The following is a 19589-nucleotide window of genomic DNA, read 5'->3' as shown; positions in this document are numbered from 1 at the left end:
TGCAGCCCACCTCACACTGCGCCGTTCTGGGGGAAAACATGCTTGCCCCCTGGCCGAGCCACTTGCCGGCTCTGTCCCGCACCCCTCCCAGCCCCGGCTGGGCAGTGCCTGCCCCAGCCCTAGCCTTTCTCACGCCATCACCGTGGGGGCCTTGATCTAGACCCCTCGCACCCTTTCTCTCCCCCCTCCCCTTCCACCACAACAGACTTACCAGATGGATGCAAGAGCTGTATATCAGAAGTCGGATTGGTATCAGCTGATACGCCTCCTTAAAAATCGGCTATCGGTATTGGCCCCAAAAATCTCTATCAGTGCGCTCCTAGTTGAGACTAGTGCGCTCCTAGTTGTTTAACATGGTCTAGTGTTTAGCTCATTTCATGTTTTGGCATTTTATGTTCAAATTAGTTTTTAAAGTGTTTTTTGTTCTTGAAAGAGGTTCTATTTTGAGGTCAGTGATGGAATGTCCAGAGAGGTTTAAAGTGTTCCACTACGGGCTTTTATGTGTTGCTGAACTGATGTTGAATTGTTGCCTGTTCATTTTTTTATTTTTACGTAAGGATTGACCTGTCTGGCCAATATGGATGACAGAAAGCCACTGTAAGCAGGTCATGGCATTAAAGACATTGGTGGTGGAGCAGGTGAATGAACCCCAGATGTTAAAATTTTATATGTTTTGATCTGGTGATGATGTGGTTTGTGTTGATGAAGGGGGTTGCCTCTATGTCAGGCATGCTTGTCCCCCCAAAGCTACCTTGAGATGGTCATAATTTTCAAGGAAAGTCTGGAGGTCATTAATGATGTGTTCAAGCTGGGGGCTGGAGGTGATGATGAGAGAGATTCTGTTCTTGTCACAGGGTTGGTATAATACGGCCTGCGGGCTGGGTTCAGCCTGCCAGGCCATTCTGTCCAGCCTGTGGAGCCCCTCTAAAATTTAGACAGTTGTTACTGGCTGGTGGCTGCCTGTCTAAAAGCTGATGAGGTGCCAGCAGCAGGAGGAGCTGGTGGCAGGTATCAGCAGCAGCAAGGTCCACCTGCTCCCCCCCCCCTCCCCCCTGCTTCACCCCCAGCTCCCAACCAGAAACTTCTTAGCAGAGCCTTCTGGCCTGGAACCATGTGGCTGATCCCTAGCCCTCCCTCTGTCCAAGAGTGGAAACTTGGTTATGAACAGCAAGGGAGAAGACTGCCTGTGATTGCCCCACTCCATGGGGCTCACAGGACTCTGGCTCTGTGCCTCCATGTACCGCTCCTGGCTAGAATGTCAGGAGAACCATGTGGAGGCATGGAACTGGCCCAACTGGATGGCACAGGACCTCCCATGGCTCCCGGCACTCTAATGTACCACTGGGGTGGCTCCGTGCCGCGCCTTGTAGGTCCTGACCATGCAGCTGGGAACCACATGCTGTCAGAGCCATCCTGGCAGCACACGGTTCCTGGCTGCATGGCTGAGACTGCAGGACACAGCACAAGCCAGCCAGGAACTGCAGGGGTTGGACTGGGCTGGGCTAGCTCCATGCTGCATTGTGCGGTCTCGGTTTTGCAGCTAGGAACTGCGGGGGCCAGGTTGGCTCCAGCAAAATACAGTTTCTTGCTGCGTGGCTGGGACTGCAGAATGCAGCAGGAGCCAGCCTGGCCTCTGTGGTTCCTGGCTGGCTCCTGCTGCGTCCTGCAGTCTTGGTCATGCAGCTGGGAACCGCTCACCGCAGCTGGCATGAGCTGAGCTGGGTTGGCTCCATGCTGCACCAGACGAGTCCCGGCCTTGCAGGTGGGAACTGCATGGCACAGTACGGAACCAGCCTGGCTGGTCACTTCCTGGCAGTATGACCTCTGTTCTTCAGCAACAGCCTCCTAGCAAGAAAAGTATATTCTTGACCATATTTCCATGCTGGGTGATCCGTCTGTCTCAAAACACTCCAGAAAAGAACAAATCTGTTGAGAGGAGACCATCCTGACAGCTTTTGAACTTGCTGGAATTTCATGTTAGAGACTCTAGAAAAGAGGAGCAGCAAGCTATTTATGTGAGGCCCTGGAGAGGGAGATTAGAAGTTTTTCATATGAGCTGCTTAACTCCTGGTTTTGCTTATATTAAGTTCCTCCACAGAAATGTATTTAATGTTCATAAAGTTTCATTGTCTCCTCCAGGAAAAGAAGCATCTTCAAGGAAGCTGTGGAAAGCACTTGCAGAATAAATGCAGAATAAAATCAATCCCTGTCCCAGACGAAGATTTTCTTATAGCAAACTAGAAGTTTCGAAGGTGGAGTTTTTTTTTAATATATTCTGCAACTGTTTTCTAATGCTTCCTTGAAGACATGTTTCCTTTCCTGGAGGAGATGATGAAACTTTATGAACATCAAGTAAATTTCACTCATTAAATACATATTTCACTCTTACAATTGGAACCCTCAGAAAAGATTTATTATGCATCTGGTGACATCTGGAGTTGAAGTAAAGCAGAAAAATAAATTAACAGGTACAAATACAGGAATCATTTTCCTTTTCCAGGAATGTTTCCTAGGTGGTTCAGAAAACCTTGGGCAATTGTTGTCACATCAATTAAGAAATCTTAATTCACTTTTTTTTACCCTAATCCTGTTTCTCCATTCCTCTGGAATAATTTAAAAGCTTATGCTTCAAGTTATGCATTAAAATTCATAGTTTGTTAGAGATGAAAAATATTAATATTTGTGAAATGGCACTTGAGGATGTCTTCTATTCCCTCTGAAGAAGTAAGCCTACTGCTTACAAAAGGATGTAGTTAGTCTACAAAGTGCAAATCTACTTTGCCATGTCCATTGCCTCACCAGTATATCTAGCAAATTTATTTGTGAGCAGACATCTGATTGAATGTGGGTGTAATGATAAATACTGAAAGTATTTTATATTTACAGTACTGAGGGCATTCATTCAGGGCATCAGCCCGCTTTCCTTCAATTTATGATCCTTCATTTTCTTTCGTGTAATAGTAGCCTCTCTCATGTCAAGTTGAGTCCGTTTTCTCAGCACAGGAAGTACAGGAAAATCAGAAGAGGAGGCTGTTGTAACAAGTTGGGGTGAGGAGGGTTGTTGCTTTTTTTTTTTTTTGAGGGAAACATTAATGGGCCAGAGATGAATTAGCAGAAGAGCATCCTTATTCTGTGTTAAAGAACTACTACTTCATAGTGTTTCAAATTGTACTTGTTGCTGGGGATGCTGAATCAAACCTATGGGCAGCAACGGAGTGGACTGACTGCTAGGAGAGGTCAAACCTATTCCCACAGTGTTTTATACCAACACCAAACGAGTCCCACATTCGACACTACCTTAACAGAGACGCATGGGTCAAGCTGAACAGACCGACATCCGGATATGGATGCTTCAGGACAACATTTCACAAGATGAACATCATGGACACATTAATGAATGTGGTGTCCAACAAATTGCACAGCACTTAATCAAATGCTGCAATCTTTAAAAATGCTTACATGGGGCATATGGAATCTGCACATGGAGTGATACCAGAAAGTGGCTCCTAGATTTGGAAGTTGATATCTGAACCCATAAGAGAGAGAAATAAAGAGCTGACCAATACTGTCAAGTGTCAGGTTGGCACAAAAGGTTCAAAGTGGGTGCATCTACATGAGACGCTTTACTGTGCAGCAGACTTTTAACCTGCTGCACAATAAAGTGTCACCATCTGTATGTTCATGGCACTTAGGGCACAGTAGATTAATTTACTGTGCTGTCAGATAGTCCCATGATTACAGGTAAGTAAATAGATGAAAAAACTGGAACCAAAAAGAAAGTGATGTTCTTTTGCAGGTGTATTCTGTGCCTTGTCATTCTGTGCTGCCAAGTACACTGTCAACTTAAAAATTGATTTTGTTTTATAAATGAATAGGTGGTAGTTTCAAGTGCCTTACCAAGCTCCTCAGCCAATGTGTTTTTTATAATCCTATGGGTTTAAAATGGTAGTTCTTCCCCCCCCCCAAATTCTGTCCCCCGTGATACTGTGGAAAACATTCACCCAAAGATACTTCCTCTCTGTAGTTAATTTTAAAAACCTAAAATAACAGGTTGTCAAATGTAGAGTAATTTAAAGAACTAGTTTTATTGGAGAATAAAAGAGAAGGGTCATGGGTTATTCTAGTGGTCTTAAACTGATCTATCAAGCTGTTTTATTCTAAACTGGTACTTTTTCACTGCTAAAACTAGTTGGGCACAAATTCTAACTTCAGAAAGCCTATCTTTCAAAGACTGTATTCAGATTGTAGTTAATATTCTGCTATTAAAAGTTCTGTCCTCCATGTTGGATAAAATACATGTACTTATCCAAAAAAGATTTTGGATCTAAAAGAATGAACATCCTGCAGATTCTTCTGATTAAGTTTCTTTGTCAATTGATTGGAAATATAGGTGATAACACTGTCACCCCTCTTTAAGTATTATCCCTTTATCCATGCACTAAATGCTCCCTAAAAGTACTGAATTTAGTTTAATTTCTAACCAGTCAAGAGAAGTTTCTTTTTGAAGTCTGTCCTTGTACTCAGGGGTGACGCATAGGGGGTACGTGTGCACCCCCCTGAGAGTGTCAGCGCACCCCCATCAGGCCGCGCTCCCTGTTTAGCCAGCGGGCAGGGGGGCAGGCAGGAGCACCAGTGCACCCCCTGCAAGCACTGGCCGGGGAGCAGGGCCGCCAGCAAAAGCGACCGCACTGCTTCCAGAAGTAGCCGCGGGAGTTCCGGCGCGGCCGCTTTTACAGTGAGTGGGATCAGCTGCCAGGTGACCCCCTCCCAGTTGCTGACTCAAGAGGCACCGGACACCCATGCGTGTACTGATGGCCCAATAATTAAAGTAGCTTGAATGATTACTTTCGGTTCTTACTCATTTTGAGTACTGCATTTTCCCACAACAAATTATATGCATTCCAACGTTGAAGAAAGCAATGTGAGCAGGGATTTAAGGGAACTGTTATAGGCAGAAACTGTCAACTGTAATGCTGTGGGTCTGAGGAAGGTCATTAAACAGACCCATATGAGGTTTCATTGCAGCATGCACATCATTGTTCAGAATAGAAGATCAGCTGTCAGGGCTCATATCTGAAAAGCCTATAAAAGATAACTGGCTGCTTCAAGGAAATTAGTTTATTAAAGTCAATCTAACATTTTATCTGGAGAAAATAAACTGTGGGCACATCTACACATACAATTAATGCACAGCAATAAACTCTGGAGCATATCACACCAGAGTCTGTAGCTCCTGGGCTCCACATTCAAACGTGTACCGGAAACTGCAGCATGTTGAGCTGAGTCGGAGGAGCCCCTGCTGGCAGGGGGGGCCCTGGGCTGTCAGCTTGCCAGCCCAGGGCTTCTCTGACCCAGCTCAGCATGCTGTAGAGGGGCTGGCTGGGGCATGAGGTCACTTCAGTGCAAGGCTAGCCAGCAGGCAGCCCCTGCACTGAAACACACTCGTGCCCTGGCTAGTCCTATCAGCATCTACATGTGCATTGCTGCAGAGTAAAAAAACTTCCACCATAGGGTAGTATTTATGTTTACAAATACTAACCTATGGTAGAGTTAATTAGTTTACTCCATCCTAATAGCACAGCATGTGTAGAGGCTGAGATATTTACTGCAGAGCTAATTAGGCAACTACAGGAAGCGTCTCATGTAGATGAACTCTGTAGCTATCTGGTCATCATCCCACCATTCCCTAAACTAGAATTTGCATTGACTGCCCTTTTAAAATGCATATTTTTCCCCTCTTCCAATGGCTGAGAGTTGTTATGGCTTCCAAAAAGGGATGTGCTTTCAAAAGGGAACTAAGTTGCACCTGCCTGGTAATTTCGTTTTCCTGTGGGTGCTGTGTCCAGGAATTAGACCTTCCCTCTTATGGGGAACTTGGATACTTGAGTTCTAGTGAGGGGAAGCTATATATTGTTTCAATCTGTTAAAATTGCAGTTCTGGCAGGGGAGAGTAATTACTGTAGACCTAGTAAATAGTTGGACTAAAATAAGTCCTGCTGGACAATTATGAGAGACTGGTAGGCTTTTACAGCAAAATGAAGAACTCTAAATATTTTATAAGATAAACAGGTAAGTTCTGTTTTTATTCTCCTTTGTGGTGATGGCTCCAATTTGTGATGTGTATTAATTCATCACATTAAAATGATTGTCTATTCATTTAAGTTTAGCAAATGTACAAATACAGACGTATCTATAAATATAAAATTTTCATTAAAATATAGAAGAGTTCGAACAAAAAGTACCTAAAATGCAACTAGTTCTTTTCCTGCTCCTTTTTGGGCATAAACTCATATTTAATATTTGTATCTTTTCATAATTTAGAAATGCATGACCATTCTGGTCTTAGATTCTTACCCTTGATTACCGTCACTGCATCTTGGCATCGAATATCCTAAATAATAAAGTTGCTTTAGTGAGAGTGCTTTTTCTTATGAGCATCATCACACAGTAAAATAAAAGGATAAAAGCCAATCTGTATATAACTATATTAGTTAACAGTGTATTTATTTGTGGCCTGCCCTAGGTCATTCAAATTTGAGCTTACTGAGTTCACATTGCAAAGTTTTTAAACTCCTCTGAGTTATGCATATACCTTTTATGGTGTGTACTGTATGTCCCTATCATCACAAATCATTTCTTTGCTGGAGTAATTAATGACTCCTGGAAAACCCTTTTAAAAACATTCTATGGAAAGAGTGTTTTTTCTTGCATTCTGTGTTTTCTGATACTTTTACAAATTTTTCTGGTATGTTTTTTAAATGTTCCAGGGATATTGTCTACTAGCTTTGTAGTACGTTGTTGTTTGTTTGAGAGCTAGCAGTGATTCTGGTGCTGTATCAGCCTAGAGCAAGAGACAGGCCTTGTCTTTTGGACATTTTAGTCTCCAAGATGGGTTCATTTTCATCTAGAATTGTGCAGTTCAAAATGAATCACTTTAACAAAGTAATGCTAATGAACTAAGGACTTTTCTTATTCCAGAGTTTCAGTTAATATTAGTTAGACATAGGATGAATTCTTAGATAGTCTTTCTAACACAAACCAAAAGAGGCACTTTTCTGATCCATCAGATTTGATTTTTTTGTTATATGAACATTTCCCATTTAGGAACTTGAAGGACGCAATCATTCAATATGTAGGTTACCAAAACTTTTACATCACTGGCCTTCATTGAACTTCCTCCGTTTTCTTTGAACAGTTGAGCCTGGTCAAGGTTATGAGCAAACTTATTTCTCAAGTATTATCTCTTCACCCTGGCTTTTGGCTACCTTCTTCAGGATTACAGTAACTTGTTCTGATTTGTCCACGTGCTTGGAGGTCTGCTTTAAAATTCTCTGAACTTTGACATGCTCAGAGATCTGCCAATGTACTTTGCTCGAGGGGTGTATACCTTTTTTGCACTCCCAAGATTTACTTGTTCTGAGATTCATTTTCTGAGAGCTCTGTGGATGTCTTACTGTGCTATTGTTACATTTTGAAAATTATTGAGATTTGCGTATTTTTCAGTAACTAGAGGGAGGTATCCTGATGTTCATTGACTCGGTTAGCATATTCTTTTCACTACCTCTGTATTTGAAAACCTCTTAAAATAGGGTCATCTGTCTTCTTATTCTCATTGGAAGGAAGTTTAAATAATCACAGCCATGTTCTTGATGAATATCACACTTGTGAAGGTTATATTCTGTACTTTCACCTTCTTATGTAAATAATTTTCTTTTTTGACAAAGAGCAACTGAATCGAAATGAAGCCTCTATTTTAGTCTTGCCCCTTGTGAAACTTGTTTTAAGTATTTAGTGTTACTACGTGGAACATTTGTATAGTTTGCTCTGTCTCTGGACACTGCTGCAAGGATGGCATATTTATTTAAAAGCTTTGTTTCCTTTCAGTAAGATTTAATGGCTTTTTCACTGTCTTCCAGGTTCTCATATTAACTAATATCATGCTGGGTATTTATCTCTTTGGATCCTAATTATTTTCTTATCCTCACCATGGAATGGAATTCAATTAAATGATCATTTTGGAACGCAGAAAGACAATTACATTTCAAGTAATTATTTTGGATCATGTTGGAGACACCAGCCATCCTTAAAACAAAAACAAAAAACTTGAACACTGTTGGAGGAAGTCTTTGACATATATGAACCTATGCTCTTCATTCAATGTATTTCCCCATCTCCGTAAGTTATAAAGTTGTACATGTTACAATATATGTGACACAAATTGGTCGCAGTTTTTTTTACTAGTCCCCAGAGTGCTTACTCACAGATCATGCTCTTTTGAGGGCTGATTGGTTAAGAATATTCCATCTTCACTCTCTCCCCAACCAATTTAATCTTCCTTTTATACAGAAATTTGAAATAATGCATAAAATAGGTACTATACCCACTGTTTGTGCATTTATGTTTTTATAAAATAAAACACTCTATAAAACTTGTATTGTTAAAGGAAGAATCTGGCTGAGAGTTTCTGACTCTCTGGGTATCCAGTATAATTGCATAAGTCAGGTCTTGGTAGCCAGTAGTTCATAATACATACTAAAATATAAAAAACTAACATTTTTATATAAGCCGTGATGCACTTTATAAAGCTGTATTGGATGCCTCTGTTTGGTGATTCATAATATTTGAAAACACATCTCATTCTTTTGCTGTACAGGTATCAAGGTTTAACAGAACACATTATCCTGTTCTTGAATATGTTTATGTGTACACCAAGCTGTGCATAAGATGGCTTGAATTATGTTGAAAGTTTAAATGAGTTCTGCTGGTTTGATGTTGTTTTATTGTCAGCAGAATCTCAAAATGAGTACAGCCTTAAATGTACAACTTCTTCACATTTTTGGTTGTGTTTTGTACTTTCTTAGAATGTATTGTACCTCAGACTCCCATTTTTTTGCTTTCAGGTTCCCTGTGTTTACGCTGTCATTCTGTATTTTGTCTCCTCCCACTTTACTGAATTTGTTAGATAGATAAAGTTAACCTATTTGGCTTCACCCCAAGCCCTGGTGAACATTTATTTGCAGCATAATTTTTAAACACTAATTTTTATTTTACAAATACTTAAATTTTTTTTGTCCTGACTTATCAGCACTGAAGAAAAACCCAGGAATAACTAACAGATTAATCTTAAATGTGTTATTTCTTTAAGGTTTCTTTTTTAATTGCCTACCTCAAGAAAGATTTATCATAAACTAGAAAAGGAGTAGGAATTAAAATACCCCTGCAGTTAAAATAAGTTGCTCTTTTAATTTAGTAATTTGCTTTGTTCCATGTGTCTGCCTGATTTTTTTTTTTTTTTTTTAATTCCACCTGAAAATGAGTCTTTTCAAGATAAGGTTTAGTGCGAGGGCAATAGGAAAAAACTAACTCTTCCCATAATGAAAAAAATATTTGCAGCCTACTTTGAATAGTTCTTTCACTGATGCAGGTAAAATTTAAAAGTTGTAGTGTTGAATGGAAAATGCCACCTTGAATTATGACTTTTCCCATTGCAGAGAGAGTGCTGAGCATGCACTGCAGATATTTTGGAGATTATACAGGTCTATAACATGTAAAGTAAGATGAGGCTAAAATGATCCCCAACGATTTGCCTATAGTAGCTGTTCACGGGATTCTAGCTAGCTTCCTGTTCATGAGATAGGGAGCCACTTCAATGGCTCATCCAACAGTTCTGATTACAGAATTTTATTTTATTTTTTGCAAGTTGGCATTGTATTAGATTGTGTGCACTCTCGTGCTCACTCGCTGTGTCTCTTTCAAGAAGAGATAATATTTTATTATCCAGTTACAAATTTAGTTTGACTGATACCTAAATTTTCAACTAGGTAAACTGAGTTTCTTCCGTTAACAAGATCTTCGGCGTCTTTTCATTTTTTTTAAAGATGCCTCTTCTTTTTATTTGTCATTTAGGATTGAACGGTAAGGGAAATCAGCGCAGTCAACACGGCCTGTTATTCTGTGTCATTCCCAACCCTGTCACCCACATACTTCCATAAACAAGGTCAATTAGACTGAGAGTTTGGGGACTTAAGTTGTCCATATTTCTTAGAAAAAATAAGTTATTGCGTTGCACTCCATCATGAATATTTAGCAGAGTTACTGTGAACAGATTTTGAAGAAGAAATTAGTTTTATTCCCTTTTTACAGAAGAGTGATGAGAAGTAGCAAGACTCTTCCTAATGAGTGCTTGGAATTTCCAGTTTCCTTTTGTTATTCTCAGATGTTATTTTATAACTAAACTCCAAATGCATTTTGAATCCTGTCCCAGGCTGGGCCTCTGTGCTACATGCTGCAGCCTTAATGACATTTGCTATAGTTGCAGTGCCTAGTGTTTTGCCTTCAGCCAGGAATTAAAGGTTCAAGATAAAATGACAAAGTGATTTTAAAATAAAACATAAAGATTGTGGTAGGACTTGGGTTTCTTTTATTCTTGGTTGTTGGTAAAGCATGGGTAAGAGTCTGTCTGCTAGATCATGTCTTTGCAGTTTGTGTTGATGAAGTACGTGATGATGCCTACTCTGAGTTTCTTGGTGCTGGGAAGAAGATGCTGTAAATAAGAACATACAACTTCAACCATAGATGAAACAGATGCCTCATGGGTCAAATGTTTTATTTAAGACACATTGCGTGGTAGCTTGTTACACTCCTTTAACCTTACAAGAGTGTTTAATCAAGCTTGCAATTACCAATCCTCAAATGGACTCAGACCCCAATCTGCTAAAACAACTTTAGAAACAGCTCTGTCCTCTTAAAACACACTTGATTTTAGCGTCATCTAAATCTGAGTTAATCTATCATAGCACCTGTACTTTCTGTCTAAGAATAAACATGATAAAGGAAGGTTATTGTTTGGTAATGAACTTATTGCTAACAGCTTCAAGATGTTGATTGTTCTCCTATTGAATATAGAGAGAATGGTATTTTGTGATTGGGTCAGATCTAGTGGAGAATTGCAGAAGACTACATTAGAAACTTCTGAATGTGAACAATCATAGAAAAATTAGAAAAGAAAAAATTCTTTCTAGACTTACTTATTTTGCACAATCTACCTTTAAAATGTACAGAAAGAAAACCATAAAGATACTTTCACAACTTCAGCTAAGTGCCTGCTTTTTCTTTTCAAAAGATAAATTAATAATACTTGCAAAGTTTTCAAGAGTAGCACTGAAAAGAGCTCATGTGAGATACCATAGGATAGTTTAGTCTAAAATTCAGTAGCTCACTAGGATAACAAGACTTAATTCATAATCTACTTTGTGATGGTTTAAGATAAGATTGTCCAGTTTCTAAACAGCTAAGGGACAAACACATTGCATGGGGGTGGCGGGGGGTCACCAACTGTGGGCTGCACTAGGGTGAGCCACAGGAGCCCTAGCCATACGCTGTGCAGATACCCCCTTCCTTCCACATGGGCACTTCCACCCTATCACTGCATCTGCACCACATACCCTGTCCCCCACTGCTGCACCATGTACTTATGCAGGCTCTTCCCTGCACCACTGCATGCCTACACTGCCCTAGGCGCTCTCAGCTCACCCAGACACACCATGCTGCACTGTCCTGTCCCCAGCGAAACTCAGAGGAAAGAGAGGGAGCCTAGAGACTCTGGTTGCTCTTGCAGCTAGAGCAATATGGGGAGCCACAGCTGGATAGGAGCCTGGGGGGCTACAACATAACCCTTTGTGGGTCATGTGTGATCTGTGGGCTGACAATTGGACAACCCTGGCCCAAGATGGTCCTTTTTAAATGGTTTTTATGTGCTCGATTAAAAGCTACAGGTAACTCAGCATGTTTAGAAAATTAGGGTTGGAAGGGACTTCAGGAGGTCATCTAGTCCAGCCCCTTGCTTAAAGCAGGACCATCCCCAACTGTATCATCTCAGCAAAGGCTTTGTCTGGCTGGATCTTAAAAACTTCCAAGGATGGAGATTCTTGCAGCCTGTCTGGGTAACCTGTTCCAGTGTTTCACTACCCTCCTAGTGAGAGTTTTTTTCCTAATATCTAACCTATACTTCTCTTGCTGCAACTTGTGACCATTGGTCTTTGTTCTGTCATCTAGCACCACTGAGAAGAGTTTAGCTTCATCCTCTTTGGAGAACCCTCCTTCAGGTAGTTGAAAGCTGCTATTAAATCCCTCCTCAGTCTTCTCTTCTCTAGACTAAATAAGCCCAGTACCCTCAGCCTCTTCCCAGAAGTCAGATGCCCCATCCTCTTAACCATTTTCATTGCCCTCCACTATACTCCCTCCAACTTGTCCACATCCTTTCTGTAGTGAGGGGCCCAAAACTGAACACAGTACTCCAGATGTGGCTTTAGCAGTGCCGAGTAGGGGGGGGGGAAGAATCACTTCCCTCGACCTGCTGCCAACACTCTTTCTAATGCAACCCAGTATGCTGTTAGCCTTCTTTGCAACGAGACTACACTGTGGGCTCAGTGTTCAGCTTATTGTCCACTGTAACCCTCAGGTCCTTTTCTGCAGACCTGCTGCTTAACCAGTTGGTCTCCAGCCTGTACCACTTCATGGGATTGTTCCGTCCTAAGTGCAGGACTTTTCACTTGTCCTTATTGAACATCAGTCAGTATTTTTACTCTTGTACGTTCTATAGAGGTTCTTTCTTGTGCTTGCTACTTTATGATTTTGTCATTCATATTGCTAAGGTTTTTTTTTTTTTGTTTAAATGCAAAAAAATTATCAAATTAGGAAACTAAATATGACGTGGGACTTACCTTTGGAAAGGACACTCCTGGTTTGCTTTATATAGCAGATACAACATCTTTTTTCAGTTTTAAAAGTGCATGTAGAAGTCATATTTTGTAATTTAATAAAAACCTGAAGATCGTCATCTTGTGTATGTCAACAAAAAAAAAGGGTTTCTCACAAGTCCTACTTCAGGTTAAAATTATATAATAATATAAATACCCAAAGCCTGGAACACCCAACTGTGAGCTAGTTCCTTTATATAAAGTTGTTCTATTTCTGTTGGCACTCTTCTTGTGTCTGCCTGAGTTGGGTTTAGTTTAAAGAAATGAAGTTTTAAAAATGTTTCTTCTTCACAGGAGTCCTTCCAGAAGTCCACACCTTAATCGAATAAAGAAATGGTCTTTAAACATAGACAAATGAAGAGTCTTAACAAGAAATATGTACAGTGTGAATAAGCAGATAAAGGCAAGATTTTGTAGTGGCCCAGTTGTAAAATTCTCAGATTGGTGGCTTGAACACTCTAAATGTTAATTGCTGCTTTTTCATTTCTACATCTCTGAAACAAAGCACGCAAGTTGTGAAGGCAGACAGAAAAAAGATACAACAGGGACTAATTTGAGTTTACAATCCAATTTTGCTCTGGGAGTTTACAAAATATTCTTAGTCTTAAATAAGTCTTCATTCATTCTCATTGCATGAGATTATTCTGAACTAGGTTTTAGTATCTAATACATTGACTGAAATCAGTAGAAGTCTCCAGCAGGTATTGGATTAGGGCCCTAGGGGAATCGCTACCTCTCATTACATTGGGCATTAAAAAAGCTATTTCCATTATACCTTGTTGTGATTTGCTGAGTCTGTAATATATTACAATTTACTTACATAAATGAGCTATTGACTTTTGTAAACCTGCAAGCTTTGACTCTTTGACTCGGTTCCGTCGGTGTGCTCAAGATTAAGTATCCAACATAATATTAAAAGTATTATGTATGGGGAATATTTTTGAAGTGCCATTAGGCACTTCTTCTCATTTAATCTTCATTTTATTCCTTTTATCTGAAAGTTACTTCCTGTTTCTTAACAACTGGACTACATACATTTTGCCAGATTTTTTAATATAAATTACTATATTGTAATTTAAGGGATTTTTTTTCTTTTTTGCATCTCAAAGCTGCTTAACAGGTGCAGAACAATAATTATGTAAATGAATGATTGCATGTCTGTATAGAAACACAGTAAAAATTACAATTTTGTTAATGTATGTTTCTGTTATATTATAGGTCTATCCAACGGTTTTGGAGATGGAAGTAGAGAGAGAGAGTTAGATGATGCTCCAGGAAGAAAAGTTGAACCTCGTCGCCGCTGTGCATCAGAATCTAGTATATCATCTAGTAACAGCCTTTTATGTAATTCAAGGTAAAAATACGGATTTTTGATGTTAAAATAAAATTTATCCTAAATTGGAGCAACAAATATATGTTGCGTTTAAAAAATATATGTCAAAGTTTAAATTTTCCTCTTTAGGTTGAGGTGAACGTGGCTGTTTGTGTCCTTTGGGAATCACTATTTTGTAGGGGTTTGTAGTTAGGAAACTGCCACTGTCTGAATTGATTTATATTTGAGTTACTTTTATAACTGTAAGCTAGAATCTTTCTGTAATGAATTTGCAGTGAGTTCACTCCATTTCTGTAAGGTACATCAGGCCATGACCATAATAACTAACGAGTTCTGGAGATGTTTGCCCTCATATATAGGTAGGTACTCCTTGTTGGAGTCCCTTATTAGAGATTCCTAAATTAGAAAAAACAAATGGCAGGCATTTGGGGCAGTACTACGACTTGTGGATTTGTGTCTTAGAACAAGAGGGTAGAGTGGGTACATATTTGATTCCAATTAACTGCTTGTTCAGAATTTTCCAAATTTGTTCACAGTAGGGCATATTACCCACAAATACAATTCAATATGATGGGAAGACTCAACACCTGAGAGATATGTACAGGCATTCAAGTAAGTGCAGGAGAAAGGGGATCTTCCTGGTAGGAATTGATCTAATTTTCTTGCACAATAAATTCTTTGAATGCCTGTGTGCTTTTTTTGTGCTGAGAGAGAGGGTCTTCTCCCAGCCCAAAAGTAATACCTGTCTGTGGCCATAGTTGCTATGGTAGACAAGTATTTTTCTTGCTATAGCCCTGTAAGTTAAACTACTTAAGAACACAGTGATAACCTATTGTAGTATAAAAGTAATGTATTGCATCCTTTGATGTGTAATATTTTGAGGAAGCAATTCAGAATAATTCTCACTCAGATCTTTTGAATCTTAAAAATTAAAGTGCAGGTGGACAAAAATTATTGATGAGAAACTTTTTCTATTTTCCTATACAGGAAATTCACAAAGGGACTTGGGCTCCCTGAAATCTGGAGTTAGGTTGGGGTGGGCAATTATTTTGGCTAGAGGGCCACTTAATGAGTTTGGTGAGCTATTAAGGGCTACATGGGTAGCCCCACCCCTTGACAGGTACTCCACCCCCTGGTTGCCATCTTGTGGCTAGAAGTCCCACCCCCTAACCCCTAGACCTTTGCTACCAGAAGTCTCTCCCCTTGCAAAGGAAATACATCTTTTGGGAGGGGGGAGTGGGGTTTGCTTGTATATTGTGTATGGTTGAGGGATGTGTGGGTCTGGAGGGGCAGGGATTTTGGTGTGTGTAGGTGTGGTGGGGTGGGGTGTTGTGGGTAGTGCAGGTGGAGTGTATTGGTGAATGTGTGTGGGGGTGTGGGATGTGTGGGACTTGGATGTGTGTGAGGATATGGTGGGGGTGGGATGTGAGAGGATGTGGGTGCATGTGTGGCGAGGTGTGGGGGGGGTGTATGTGGAGGTGGGAGGTGTGGAACGTGTGGCAAGTGTGGGATGTATATGTGGATATGGTGGGGGTGAGCAGGTGTGCGTGTGTATGGTGGAGGTGGGAATGGTGTGCGTGTCTGGGAGGCTTCCTCCCCCCACACCTTCCCTGCCTGCTCTTTATGATGTGGCTGAGCCCAGTCCCTCTGCAAGCTGCAGGGAGGGGGATCCGTGCTGCCTGCCTGGCTCCTAGCATGCTGCAAAGGATGTGAAAGCAGCTGCCGCTGACAGGCTGCCGGAGAAACCCCTGTGACAGGATGGGGGCACAGGGAGCCGAGCCTGGCTTTGCCCCACACCTGCCTGGCAGAGCTGCAGCTGAGTTTTGTGCTGGCTCCTGCTGCCACTTCCATGCCTCATGCTTGCCTGGCTGCTGCTCCCGCCCCACCTTCCTGTCCTGTGCCTGCCTAGCGGGGCTGCACTGTCTCCTGCTGCTGTTCCCACCACACCTGCCTATCCCATGAGTACCTGGGCTCCTTCATGCCCCCTCTTCACCCACATGCTCCGCTGCCCAGCCATGCACGAGCAGGACCAAAGCGAGCTGCAGGCAGAGCCCACCCCATTCCCTCAAGGCTGCAGCTTCCCCTCCCTCCTTGCTGCCTGAAGCACTGCAGCAGGGACAGGAGGAGCTGCTGGAGTCAGGGGGAGCCCAGCAGTTCCTTGGGCAGCAGCAGTAGCAGCTGTGCCTGGAATCTGTGCCTGCTGGACAGTGCTGGTGCCCTCTGGTGGGGTAGGCTGGAAGCACAGCAGGTGCTGTCCCATGCAGGAGCAGGCAGGACTTGGCTCCATGCTGAGCACAGCAGGGGCAGGCGCCTGCAGGGTTGGATACAATTAACTTGTGGGTGCCTGCCTGCGGGCCAGAACCAATCAGCTGGTGAGCTAGATCCAGCCCACGGGCCATATTTTCCCCACCCATGAGTTAGGTTCTGTCCTGCTTGCTGACTTCTGGCCCTGGGACTCTTGCGTCCCTTTCTTTATAGCATGTCAGCTTCAACAAGAGGGATAAAGATTGCCCTCAGACTAGGCTATCTTCTAGCCTGGTGGTTAGGGTTGTTTCCCAGGTGAAAGATGGGAGCTGGAGAGAAGGATGGCCTTAATCCCACATCTTCTTCTTCCTGGGTTATTGCTCTGAGTGAGCGTTCTAACTGTTAAGCTGCCACATAAGAAGTAATATGAGCATCCTTGTGTTTCTGAATAAAAATAGCCAGGGACACTAAAATCACACTTTCTGTGTGTGTTGGGTGCAGTTTTACCTGATCTGTCAGATCAGGCTCTTTCAGGGATTAGTTGTAGAGACCTCTAGTTTGTAAATCCCAGACAACCTTAGGTGCCTAGAAGTGGTGGTGCCTATGGACATGCGCAGCAGCTGAACTTAGCATTTAGCAAAAGGAGTGGGGAGGAGTGTATTTTGGGAGAAGGCGGGGGGTGGGAGGAGGAGCAGATGGCATTTCTGTTTGTTTTTCATCAGAAAACTTAAACTTTGGATTTTAGGTGCCTCTCGGTTAGATGTGGTTTCCATGAATTATTATTCTTACTAAATTTTTTTTATGATTCTCACCAGAAATTCCTGCCTACAGTTGGAAGATAGGTTAATATAGAGTAGAAATAATGGAAAAGAAAATTCTATTTTCTTTTAGCCCAGGAATGTCCAGCTGGTGTCCCACAAGTGGTTAAATTGCATCCCCTGTCCCCCCACCCCACTGCTGCTCCTGCCATTGCTCTTTCTGAAACAGAAGTCTTCCCCTTCCTGCCCCAACCCAGGGGTGGTGCACCACAGCATGGCGCAGGAAGCAAGAGAATGAAGCCTGGGCCATGCAGGCACATGGTGGAGACAGAGGGTGCCTATGCAGGCATGTGGTGCAGCAGTGGGGGTGTGGGGAGTAGGCGCACTGTGTGGCATCCATGAGGCCCATGGCATGTCCTGGTGCAACCTGTTTGGTGTATGCTCCTTTCCCCAACACAGCTGCAGCCCAGAGGGCATTTGGGCCCCAGCCACAAATAGGTGGGACAGGCCTGTGTTAGCTTATAAGTACAAATTGAGTCAGTTTGTAGTTTTCTGTGAAATGTATTTAAATTAAAAACTCGACTTTTAAGCAGCTGTACTGGCTTCTTAAATTCCTGTTCACTGTTTTGATGGGGAGCATTCTAGCTTTAATGTTAATAATATTTTAATATTAAAATCTCTACAGTTTTAGTTTGCCAAAGTGTGGTAAAGGTAAACCAGCACTTATACGAAGACACACCTTGGAAGACCGAAGTGAATTGATATCGTGCATTGAAAACGGGAACTACGCAAAAGCAGCAAGGATTGCAGCTGGTAATTACAGTGCATATACTATTAAGAATATAATTTAAATTGTGAATTTTACCAACTGGTGCAAATCCATATTAATGGATCTTGTGCTAAATCCACATTATGAGGATTGTGCCCAACAGATTTCCCTGTTGAAATTGATGGGAGCATTTCTTAGGTGGGGATATAAAAATGTGGTCCTTTCAACTAATTTTGCTTTTGAAATGGTTGTCAGTAGTGATTTAAATTCTGAATAAGGAATGACAAATAAGTTGTATCTTTGTAGTAAATAAGGTAATTTGGTCTAGAATCTCCATTGCAGCTTTGCTGGCTGGCATTTTAAGTGTCAATGTGTAAATGAAGAGTTCTGTTTCTTTTGATAGGCTTATTCTTACATAAACTTGTATTGTAAAAGCCAGATAAATAAGGATGAGTAGACAGAATTTTGACAAAAGAAATGGAGCATTACTTAGAGCTTCTGATTATTTGATTGGAATGCTTGAAGCAGAACGGTATTTCGTGGTTGTTGTAATTCCATAGTCTGGGTTCAGAATTCTACAGAGCAAAATAATAGACTTCTAAATCCAGATTTGGAGATGGATAGTTATTTAAAAAAAAAACAACACCCACCCCATTGTCAGCTTGCCTATCACCCCTTGTTTCCATCTCTGCTTTTAGATTTCTCTTCACAAGTCTCCTTGTCTTGTTCTGCCTCGTCTCAGCTCCTCTCCTGATGCTAGATTGGCTTTCATCTGTAATCATCTCCCTTGCTTCTTGTTGCAGTCTCTTTGCCTAGTCAACCCCAGCTCTCTCTTACATTCCACTACCTTGTCAGATCTGTTTGCTCTCTCCAACTGATTCTTGGTCTGAGTCTCCTCCTCCAGGAAGCTTCAGTCATAGTGTCCTTTTTAGTACTAGCAGACTGCTTCCCTTATCCTGTGACCTTGAATTGAATGGCTTCCTTTTCCATGCTGGTTTAGTGTCAATAGACAAGTCATTGCCAGCAATGGAGACAGAGAGGCTCGTTTTTCTGATTTAGTGTCTGTTAAAGTTTCTATTAAGTGTATGCCCCGTAATGATTTTTTCCCCAGAAACATACAATGTGGCTAAATTTCAAGAGATTTTAACAAGGATAGGAAACAAAGTCACAGTACTGCTCCATTGCTTGCTAGCATCAAGCAAAACCAAGGAAGTGATTCTTCCTCTTTACTTGACATTGGTGAGACTGCAGATAGAGTTCTGGGTGCTGCACTTCAACAAGGACATGGAAAAGCTTGAGAGAGTCCAAAGAGCCACCCATATTATCAGAGACTTGCAAGGCAAGCCATATGAGGAAAAGCTGGGGGACTTGGGTCTCTTCAGCCTAAAAAAGCGAAGGCTGAGAGGGGACTTGGTAGCAGCTTACTGCTGTATAAGGGGAATACATCAAGTGTTAGTCAAAAAACTGTTCACCCAGGCACCCTTGGGGAAAACCAGGAGTAATGGCTACAAACTCCTGGAAGACCATTTCAGGGTTAACACTAGGAAAAACTTCACAGTTAAGAGAGTGTCCAGGCTGTGAAATAAGCTCCCTCCAAAGGTGTTGCAATCACCTACCCTGGAAATCTTCAAGAGGAGACTAGACAGTCACCTTGCTGAGGTCACCTGACCGCAGTTTTCTTTCCTGCCTGGTGCTGGGTGGTGGCTAGACCCAATGCTCTTGCGAGG

General features: G+C 41.7%; 1 protein-coding gene across 5 annotated transcripts in view; it reads left to right on the top strand.

Moving 5' to 3' along the window:
- BRD1 (bromodomain containing 1) overlaps window positions 1–19589 on the top strand; it is a 117551-nt gene that overhangs the window by 80346 nt on the left and 17616 nt on the right. For 4 of the 5 annotated variants that reach the window (XM_019491534.2, XM_059725901.1, XM_019491539.2 and 1 more), the window contains exons 9-10: window positions 13977–14112; window positions 17779–17906. In XM_019491534.2, the coding sequence (XP_019347079.1) occupies window positions 13977–14112; window positions 17779–17906 (264 nt within the window). Of the gene's footprint in view, window positions 1–7916; window positions 8128–13976; window positions 14113–17778; window positions 17907–19589 lie in introns of those variants that run through there. The other variant, XM_006267804.4, reaches the window with a different exon arrangement.

This window comes from Alligator mississippiensis, chromosome 4, assembly GCF_030867095.1.
Source record: "Alligator mississippiensis isolate rAllMis1 chromosome 4, rAllMis1, whole genome shotgun sequence".
Classification (NCBI taxonomy): domain Eukaryota; kingdom Metazoa; phylum Chordata; order Crocodylia; family Alligatoridae; genus Alligator; species Alligator mississippiensis.
Note: the sequence above shows the minus strand (reverse complement) of the source record. Positions and strands in the feature narration are given on the sequence as shown.